Below are 10,598 nucleotides of genomic sequence, written 5' to 3'. Positions count from 1 at the left end.
CAGCACAGGACACTAGTCAGTGAGAGACGGCAGGAGAGCCTTATTCCAAGGCCTGCACAAAACGAGGTTAATGTAGCAGCATAAAGTGCCATGTTAATGGCGCTGATGGGTTAAAATGTTGATGTATAACATATTTAAGCATCAGATACTTAAGTATATATAAATACAAATTTACATATAGGTAACAATTTTAAATATGATTTAAATTTTAAATCAAAACTTATTTTAAAAACAAAATGTGATTCTACTGTTAGTGCAATCCTGAAGTGTCTCCTCAAATCCCTTGATATGAAAATCATGACACCACAATGCCTCAGCAACTCCTTAAGGCTTTCTTTTCAGCATCAACCCAGGGGCTTAGGAAAAAGCAGCATTTATTAAAGTCTTTGATATCTGCTGCAATTTTGATGCATGTTCTCAAGCAAATCATTCTTGCCTCAAAATTACTCATGCATCAAAATGATGCCAATGATCCTGATTGGTGACTGGATGCTCCGTAGGCTCGTCAAATGCAAAGATGTCTCAAGCTGAAACCATCATCCTCCCCTCCAGATCTGCTCCTCTCCTCTCCTCTCCCCGTTAGGAAATTCTGTTATTGCTGGGGGAAGCCAGGAAATCATGAATTCCTTCCTGTCCTTCAGGCCCCATATCCAATCTGGCACCAAGACCCACTGTATACCCCACTGAAGAGCTCTCTGAGCCAGCTCTCCACCAGGCCCCATGCCCAGGCCCCTAGACCATGGGCACAGACACTATTTTTTTAGAATCTGATCAATGGGATGGATACTCACCCTACAAAAATACACATCCATACAAAATTTGGCATGAATTTAAGGAATTCACAAACCCAAGGATATTTCGTGGATAAGGGACCTTGTCCTACTGGATTCCCTAACACTTTAAATCCACCCCACACTGCAGCCAAAACGATTAAAATGATTTCTTTCAAACATAAATCTAATGCCACTAGCCTGCTGAAAATCTTTCACTGGTTCTCCAAAGTCAGAGACCAAAGTCAACGTTCTTCAGCAGGACACGCCAGGTCCTCCAGGACGCAGCTCCTAACCACCTTTCCACTTCCATGCTCCACAACCCGGGCACAGTTAATTGATCTCAGCAAGGCAAAGCTGTTCGTGGTTCTCAGCGCGATGCTCCAGGCGCCCCTGCTTTGCAGCACCCGGGACACCCTTCACCTTTCAGGCACTTGGCTACCTCTTACCTTTCAAGGCCCCTTTCAGGCTGCAGGCCTTCCTGGGATCTCAAGGCTGGGCTCAGGGACCCACAGCGTGACTGTACCCCTGATCACAGCGCCACGATCTGCTGTGGTCTCTGATCTCACTCTCCCGGGTGCACGCTGGTTAAAGGTGGAGCTCGGGGACTCCTCTCTGCACAGCCAGGGCGCCTGGCAGGGGACACGCTTACTGAAGCCGAGAACTTTCTGGGGTGTCTGTGACACCCCAACGGCAATTCCCAAGTACCAAACGCCTACCACGTGCCATGCACGGTGCTAGGTGCACAGATCCCTCTCACCCTCACTGACCAGCAAGCCTGAAAGATAACAGCCCCTTTCAAACGAGGATGCCAAAGCGCCCGAAGAGTCAGTGACCTGCCCAGGGTGGGGCCAAGCTCAGGGCCTAGGGAGAGCCGGCTCCAAAGTTCCTCCCAGACGCCAGCCTGCTTGGCACCTGTCTGTCACCGTGATGGAGCACCTTCCACGCGCTGGGTGCGGAGGATGTGACAGCGAAGGGGACAGACAACCCCGACCCTGAGAGGCGGGAGGCGGCCGAAACGAGGCAGAGGAAGAGGCAGGGAAACGGCCCGCGCTGCCCACCTTGCCTCCCCTCCGGGCTGGCAGCGGCTCCGGAAGCTGCAGTCCACGACGCCCACGCCCGACCCGCAGTTCCAGGCTCCTCCACCCGCGCCCCGGGAGCGCGGACCCGCAGAGAAACAAGCCCGAGCGCAGGCATCCCTCCCCTGCCCTCCCTGCGGCCCCACCCATCCTTCCCGGCTGTCCGCTCTCGGGGCCGTGTTCCCGTCAGGCCTCCGCGAGCTCGGCCCCGAGTGGGACGAGGGCTGGACGCTCACCTCGCAGCCGCGGGCCCATCCCCGGGTTGCGGATTTCGGGGTCCGCGTGGGAGCGCCGCGGCCTTCGACACCCAGGCAGCTACTCCCGTTCCCGCTCCAGCGCCGGCTTTTCCAACGCTCCTGCCCACGTCCGCCGGGCCCCGCCTCCGAGACTAAGCGCAGGCGCAGTCCTGACATCCCGCCCCCGGTTCCAGGACCCCGAGTGGTGGGAAGCCTCGCAGGCGGCGTCCCCCAACCGGAAGTCGAGGGGAGGAGTCTAGTGCCGCGGGCTCCGGAGTGGCGGAAGTTGTGCTCTTGGTAGATGGGGTTCTTCCTTCTTTATTTACCTTCCAATTTAGGAAGACCCCGGCGACCTGTTCCCCGCCCCCGCTTCGCCCTCACACTTTCGGGATGTCTGCGATTCCTGCTGAGGAGAGCGACCAGCTGCTGATCCGACCCCTGTAAGGGACCGGCGAGAGAGGGAATGAGGCCACGGGCTGTGAGGGGTGCGAGGGATAACCGGAGACTTTGGCCTCCTCCGTCGCCCGCGCGCTCCCACCTACTCCGGCAGCCTGCCTTTGGTCCGCGCTTGCGGGCCAGGCTTCTCAGGCTCGAGGGGTTGGAGGATCACGGATTGGAAGGGGCCTGCTAGAGTGAACGGGATTTTGCTTTTTTATCAGTTTCAGGGGAGGGTATGTTGGAGTCGGAAAAAAAAAATTTTCCGGGGCCACCGGGCGCTTTTCGTACACGGTAAAAAGCGTTTTCACTTGGCACAAGCACGGATCTCTGCGCGTCAGGGCAAGCGGTGAGAGAGCCGGTGACGCTTATGACCGACAGGATGAGAGGAGGACCTGAATGAGGCTACAGCGGTGCGGGGAAGAATTAAGTCTGTCTCTTAACACCAGGGCTTCACATGTGCCAGAAGTTAGAAAAAATTAGGGACTTGCCCTGAGTTTCGATCTTCTCAGCTCAGGCCCTAGTAGAATAAAGAAGGTGTAAAGCTGGAGAGGAGAAAGGGCAGAGGTGTTAGGGACAAAAACTCAGCCCTCGACTGTCCATAAGGAGAGTGGCCTTTCAGTGGACATGGTCCTCATCAGTCGGGAATGCTGCTGAAGGGGAGATGCAAATATAGAGAACTTGGATTCCTACAGATGAGCATTTCGAACCCACAACATGTTTATTGTTAGATATTAGTTGACACAACATGAATATACGCTTTCCAAAAGGTAGAAAGTATCTCCTTTACACATTCGTTCAGCAAGGCTTCATTGAGCACCTGCTTGGGACATAGTCCGTTTCCTTCTGCTTAGATCACACCTGTCATGTCTTCCTGTGATGAGCAAACACTGTCACTTGATCTGCTAACTCAATTCTTTAGCAAGTGTCAAGTGTCAAGCACCACACGTAGGGATACAGATGCAACGGAGGGCCCAGTTAATTGCTCTCGCCCTTATGGAGAGAATTACAGTGCACAGTGGGAAGTATTGGAGAGATACTTTGGAATAATAGGAGACCATTACTTTGAAGTCAGACCTGAAGTCCATTATCTACTTGACCACTTAGTAGGACAACAACCTCACTGAACCCGTTTTCTCATATGGAAATAAGATAAAACTTGAAGCGTAAAGATCGCGGTAGGTGCTTTGTAAATGATAGCTAATCTAAGAGCGCAGGTAGGCATTGCACTGAGCACTGTGAAAGCATGGAAAAGGGATTTCTGACAGATTGAGGGAAAAAGGATACCTCATGCATCCTGAAAGACGTGACGCTTGAGCTGAGTCCTAAAGAATGAGTAGGAGTTGAAGACTGTGCGGGCCAGGGTGTTCTAGGCGGTGGACGTGGCACATGTGAAAGTGAGAGTGGCCACAACTTGTGGCCAGATTCCTCATGGCTGCAGCTAAAGAGTTGAGTTAGCAGATGAAGCGATAGGCAGTTGAGGTCCAGTTTAGGAAGCACCTCATATACATAGGAGTTTGGACCTTTATCAGAGAGTCAATTACAGGGAGCCAGCGAAGGCTGTTAAGCAAGTATGGATATTGTGGGGAATTATGTTTTAGGAAAATCACTCCTGGCGGCAGTGTAGCAGATGGATAAAAGGATGGATTGAGCAGAGCAGATTCAGTAAAGGTATCATTGAAAGATGCCAAATCTAGGTGATCAGAGCCTGTAGTGAGTGACGTAAGTGTGAGAGAGTATGCAAATGAGATCTTCAGGATTTTGTGGCTGATCAGCTGTATCTGGAAGGGTGGTTGTGGGGAGGGAAGGCAGGGCAGAGAGGATGTTATGATTTGGATTCCTAAGTTTGGCAGTTAGGAAAGGGTAGTGTTATTCACTCTAGGAGTATAGGAGGTGGGGCGACTCTGGAGTAAAGTTGGGAGTTCGGTTGTTTCATAACAGCTTTATTGAGATACAGTTTACATACCGTACAACTCGCAATTTATATACCATACAACTCTCAGTTGTTCTTAACATAGAGTTATACAACCATCACCCCTCTCTAATTCCAGAGCATTTTCATCACTCCCAAAAGATACCTTCTATTCATTAGCAGTCATAGACAATCCCCACTACCTCTCGAGACCTTAGCAATCACTAATCTACTTCTCTGTAGATTTGCCTGTTGTGGACATTTCATAGAAGTGCGATCATACAATACATAGTCTTTTGTCTCTGGCATCTTTCATTTAGCATAATCTTTCCAAGGTTCAAAATTGAGGAGTTTTATTCATTCAATAAATATTTTTTGTGATGTACTACATGCCAGATACTTTAGCAATACAGCAGTGAATAAGATGGACAATGCCTCTGTTCTTAGGAAGCTTTCATTTAGTAGCCTGAAGCAAGACATAAGTAGATACAATAACTTCATGTAGTTGTAAGTATTAAGATAACATGATGCTGGGTTGTGGCTTGCAGTGAAGGGCAAATTAGAGGAGGTAGTCAAGAGAAAGCATCTGAGAAGGTGACATTGGAACTGAGACCCAAATGATACAAAGGAGCCAACCACGTCAATATCTGAAGACAAAGCATTTCAGGAAGAAAGCAGAACAAGTACCGGGCATGTGGTGGAAACTAGTTTGGCATATTGAATATGAAGTCCCGGGAGAGATCCTGGTAGAGATACCTAGTGTCCCGTGTATGTATTAAAGGTCTGGAATTCAGAAGAACAATCTGGATTACGAATACGGGCTTGGAAGTCCTTAACATGTCAGAAAGATGAGAATGAAGATTGAGAAATTGGCCAAGGAGCAAACCCTCGGAATATCAACATTTTAAGGGTAGGCAGAGGTGGCTGAATATGTGAAGCAAACAGGAAAGCCAGCAAGATAGGATGAGAGCATCAGGTCAGAGAAGCCAAGGGAGAGGTGCTTGAGGAAGGAGCAAGTACTCCTTATGAATGACAAAGGCTGCCAAGAGAACAAAATAGGGACTGACACCTATAGTTCCAGCTACTTGGGAGGCTGAGGCAGGACGATCACTTGAGCCCAGGAGTTGGAGGCCAGACTGGGCAACATAGGGGGGCCTTGTCCCAAAAAAAGAAAAAAAAAAAAGACTGAAATGACTACTGAGCAGCAAGGACAGTTTCAGAAAAGTGATTGGTAAGAGCCAGAGGAGAGTGAATTGAGGAGTGAGTGGAAGGTGAGGAAGTACAGGAGGGTCTACTGCCCTAGGAGGCGGGCTGGGGAAAGAATGAAGTGGGAACTAAAGGAGATTAGAGTCAAGGGATTTTAATTTGGGGATGAACATGGCTGTAATGTTTCAATTTGGATTGGATGGTAAAGAGCAGACAGGAAAATGTCAGTGACACAGCAGTGTTCAGTTCCTCAGAAGGATGGAGGGAGTACATAGAGTAGAATGGTGGAAAGATTCGTGGTGGGAAGAGAGGTCTGTTCTATCTGTAGAGGAGAAATGGAAGGAGACAGATGTGGGCAGGTTGGTACCCTGTTGGTACATGCATTTTTAATTATTGTACCAACATGAAGTTGAGGAAATTTACAAATGGACTGTTTATTTTTTTGATGCAGAAGATGGCCCATACCTCAAGTGAAGAAGAGGATAGAGGGTTGGAAAATGTGGGAAAGGAGAGAAAGTTTGAAAATAGTTGATATGGAAATGAGATGGAGAAAACAGCTAGGCAACATTCAGGGCCAGTTAAAGTGCAAGGCCAGGGTATCCACAATAATTAAAAACAAAAACTGATTAAAAAGTGGAAGGCCAGGAGTTTATGGCAGCTCTCGTCCACAGTTGTCTGATCTTCTGTATCAATACCCGCTCGGAGCTAGGATCTCAGTTTGGGGAGAGGTCCATTGCATGTCCATCTGAATGAGTTCCTTGAGGTCAGGGTCCCTGTAAGGCATTTCCATGTCCTACGCACTTAACACACTGCTTGGCAAATAGAAGCTGCTTAATGTTGAGTGAGTGAGTGAATTGTGAGCTAGAATGGTTGGGGAAAGGCATCAAAGAAGGTGAGGGATTTGAAAGGTGAGGTGTAACTTGAAGTGTGCCTTGTAACCATTGCTAATTATGGCTGAAATTATTGATTTAAGAAGAAACAAAAATTGTTTAAGTACTTGTTATAAAATATGCTGAACTAACAAAGTAGAAGAAGCAGCGATTGAAATTCACAGTATGAATAAGTATTTAATTTTTTTTTTTTTTTTTTAAGACGGAGTCTCGCTCTGTTGCCCAAGCTGGAGTGCAGTGGCACGATCTCAGCTCACTGTGAGCTCTGCGTCCCGGGTTCACGCTGTTCTCCTGCCACAGCCTCCCAAGTAGCTGGGACTATAGGCACCCGCCACGATGCCCGGCTAATTTTTTGTATTTTTAGTGGAGACAAGGTTTCACTGTGTTAGCCAAGATAGTCTTGATCTCCTGACCTAGTGATCTGCCCACCTCCCAAAGTGCTGGGATTACAGGCATGAGCCACCGTGCCCGGCCATTTAAATTCAAACCATTTGGCAAATACACATTATGATCTTAAAGAAGATGACAGTGTTGATATGCTTATGACTTTCTACTTAAGTGCTAATTCTAAAAGTATTATACATAATCTGCGTAACTGCTATGTTACATTTTAAATACATCATAATTTAATCCTAAAATTCAGAAAATTGAATTTAAATCAAGCCCAAACCTTTGGGCTTCTTGGATCTATACCGCCTTCTCTCTCAGTAAAACAGCTGCAAGATCCCTGGACTCCCGAGGATCAGTTTTCATCTTTTCCCATGTGGACACTGTTCTTCCCTGTTTTTGTAATTTTGTAGAACCCTCTTATGTCTCCGAATTTTTCAGTGAGGTGCTGTCGTCAGATAGGATGTAGTGCACATTGTAAAAAAGTAAGTTTATTGGACTTGGTTTTGATGTTTTTTTAAATCCTTTTTTTTTCTCCCCTTGAATGTTTACAGTGGAGCTGGGCAAGAAGTAGGAAGATCATGTATTATTCTCGAGTTCAAAGGAAGAAAAATAATGGTAATTACTGTTTTTGTACTCAGTTTAATAATATGGCTCTCTCTGTATTAGGTGTTAGTCTTTTCTTGTAGACTAGTTATCTTTTTAGCTCCCAGAAAAATGTTATAGTGCATACAATCTATGCTGTATAGTGTTAATGAAAAAAACTAATACATACTTCTACTTAGTAATTTAGTTGATTAAGAAGATATATTCTATGACTGTAAAATTGTCAGCTAGATCTGTTGAACTGTTATTTTTTCAAAGTCCCTCTTCCACTCCTGAAGGGTTCAGCCAGCCTAACTGCCCCACCCCAAGTGGAAGATCCAAGGGCCCAATCACTGAACACATTGAGAGCTCTAGCCGCCTCCAGCATGTGGGGATCAAGCCTTGGCCTAGAAGGTTGGATGCCCAAGTCCCACTGGGGCTGCCGGCCTTGGATAAGTTACTCTGCTTCTCTAAGCCTGACAAGTAGAGGGGTTAGAGGAGATGGTTTCTTTCTAAGGTACTCATTAGAAAGTCAGTTCTGTGTCTCATGTTCCTTTGATTCCTCTTTCTTCTCAACTCTTCCCAATCTGAAAAGAATATGAATGGGTCAGACATAGTCATCTTTTTAGTCATCTATTATGTTAATTTGGTAGTAATGCCATAAAAATAAGTAACTTTAATGACCGAGTCTTAGGAATTTGTTCCCTAATGCCTTAAAAATGTTTAAATTACCCTGATCAGGTAAATTTCCCATTTCTAATTATGATCTTCTCACAAGAGTCGATCTGGTAGTAGTAAATCTATAAACTTTTTAAATTTTAATCTTCTGATGTCAAAGTTTTTGAAAAATATTTAATTCATTGTTAGAATGACGACCAAAAGTAGTTGGAAAGAAGCTGTTTTGTACTTTGCATCCTGTGACCCCTAAATGTGAGCTAAATTTTAAATTTGTTGGGAAGTTAGAATTATTAATGGCATATTTGCCACATTTAATAAGAATCATGTTCCAAGTGCTAGTGTCTGGAGTCTATCTTGAGTATGTGGGTGATAGATCTAGAATTATTGTCTATTTGCTGAATGAATTTTAATAAAATATGCAGGAGATTGTGATCTCTTTTCCTGTCTCTTTCAGCTGGACTGTGGGATCCACCCTGGCCTAGAAGGAATGGATGCTCTTCCTTATATTGATTTAATTGATCCAGCTGAGATTGATCTCCTATTAATTAGTCAGTAAGTTTTTCCCTTTATTAATGACACTGTTTTTCATGGACTTTTACTGTCAAGCTCATTCTTTACTAGATTTTGAGAGTTTGGTTTTTAAAAGAATGTTTTTTGCTGGGAAGCATATTGCAGACATCTAAGTGTAAACCAGCACTCCATAATGTCATCACAGGCTAGAGAAGTTTACTATGAAAAACTTACCTATCTCTATATATAAGTTCAGCAAGTATGTGAGAAGGAGATAGTACAGAACTTGAATCATTGTAAAACTTGAGACTAAGAAAGCCCTTTTCCAGGGTTATCTCCTTGAGGTCACTGTTTTGTCACATGTTTCTATAAGAACACCATTTCAACTTGATTGAAACAATTTTTTTTTTTTTTTAAGACGGAGTCTTGCTCTGTCGCCCAGACTGGAGTGCAGTGGCCAGATCTCGGCTCACTGCAAGCTCCGTCTCCCAGGTTTACACCATTCTTCTGCCTCAGCCTCCTGAGTAGCTGGGACTACTGGCACCCGCCACCTCGCCCGGCTAGTTTTTTGTATTTTTTAGTAGAGACGGGGTTTCACTGTGTTAACCAAGATGGTCTCGATCTCCTGACCTGGTGATCCGCCCGTCTCGGCCTCCCAAAGTGCTGGGATTACAGGCTTGAGCCACCGCACCCAGCCGAAACTATTTTTAAATAGAGTTCATATAGAAAAATGCGACAAGACAGTGACCTCAGGGAGATACCCATGTTTCAATTTTATTCTGCTAAGATGTTTGCTGTAATTCTGGCTGCCAAGAGTAGGTTTGGGATATTCTTCATCCCTAATTGTTCACTAATAAAGTTTTTTTGCTGTTTAAAAACGATACTTTAAACATCTTTCTTCCATATTAAAACTGTGTGCGTTACTTCTTCCTTCTACACATACCTACTCTTGGTTTTCTGAAAGTATCAGTACATAGTTGTTTATATAAAACTTGTTTTGTACAGTAAGCAACAGTTTCATTACATGGTATCCGATGGATAATAATTTTAAGAATTAATGCAGCCTCTTTCTTTTTAAGTTTCCATTTGGATCACTGTGGAGCTCTGCCCTGGTTTCTACAGAAGACAAGTTTCAAAGGAAGAACATTTATGACTCATGCCACAAAAGCTATTTATAGATGGCTTCTTTCTGATTATGTCAAAGTTAGGTAAATTACTTTATTAGATTATACACAACTTTGGCTCTTTATGGTACATATGGTTCAAGATATGGACCATTTTGTGCTTTAAAATGAGGTGCTCTCTTTTCATGTATAAGGAGATCGGTAATTTCATCATTCATTAACAAGGTCATTGAAACCTATTGTGTTTCTAGCACCTTCCTGACCTTGAAGGTTTTTTTGAGACAGGATCTTGCTGTGTCATCTAGGCTGGAGTGCAATGGTGCGATCACAGCTCACTGCAGCCTCAACCACCTGGGCTCAAGCAGTCCTTTCACCTCAGCCTCCCAAGCAGCTGAGACTACAGGTGTGTGCCACCACACCCAGCAGAGTGTTTTTGTTTTTTGAAGAGATGGGGTCTTATGTTGCCCAAGCTAGTCTCAAACTCCTGGGCTCAAGTGATCCTCCTGCCATGGCCTCCCAGAGTGCTGGGATTACAGGCATGAGTCACTGGCCTGGCCTTTAAGTCTTTATATAGCTTTTGTGTCCTTTTAAAGCTTCATTAGGCTGGATTGGAAGAGTTATGCTTAATTGTGGTAACACTCATTAACACTTCAATAATGCTTACCACGTGTTAGGCCCAATCCTGAATTCCTAATGTATATTAACTTCACACACAAAAGATACATGTTATGTATATATTACATATATATGCACGTATATAATACATGTATATATATAATATATATA

At 45.0% G+C, this 10,598-nt stretch overlaps 2 protein-coding genes across 7 annotated transcripts in view; one reads left to right on the top strand and one right to left on the bottom strand.

Annotated features, from left to right (window-relative positions):
- Positions 1–2,282, bottom strand: part of ITGB1BP1 (integrin beta 1 binding protein 1) — a 17,856-nt gene extending 15,574 nt beyond the window's left edge. For 2 of the 6 annotated variants that reach the window (XM_011960932.1, XM_011960937.1), the window contains exon 1: positions 2,086–2,278. Coding sequence is in view for 1 of the 6 variants with exons in the window: in XM_011960935.1 (XP_011816325.1) it covers positions 2,086–2,104 (19 nt within the window). In the remaining 5 variants the exon portion in view is untranslated. Of the gene's footprint in view, positions 1–1,219; positions 2,006–2,085 lie in introns of those variants that run through there. The other 4 variants (XM_011960934.1, XM_011960933.1, XM_011960935.1 and 1 more) reach the window with 3 other exon arrangements.
- Positions 2,007–10,598, top strand: part of CPSF3 (cleavage and polyadenylation specific factor 3, 73kDa) — a 64,725-nt gene continuing 56,133 nt past the window's right edge. The window contains exons 1-4 of the mRNA XM_011960980.1: positions 2,007–2,525; positions 7,470–7,533; positions 8,633–8,730; positions 9,768–9,896. Of these exons, the coding sequence (XP_011816370.1) occupies positions 2,476–2,525; positions 7,470–7,533; positions 8,633–8,730; positions 9,768–9,896 (341 nt within the window). The 5' untranslated portion in view covers positions 2,007–2,475. The remainder of the gene's footprint in view (positions 2,526–7,469; positions 7,534–8,632; positions 8,731–9,767; positions 9,897–10,598) is intronic.

Source organism: Colobus angolensis, unplaced genomic scaffold (genome assembly GCF_000951035.1).
Source record: "Colobus angolensis palliatus isolate OR3802 unplaced genomic scaffold, Cang.pa_1.0 Scaffold53, whole genome shotgun sequence".
Taxonomy (NCBI): domain Eukaryota; kingdom Metazoa; phylum Chordata; class Mammalia; order Primates; family Cercopithecidae; genus Colobus; species Colobus angolensis.
Note: the sequence above shows the minus strand (reverse complement) of the source record. Positions and strands in the feature narration are given on the sequence as shown.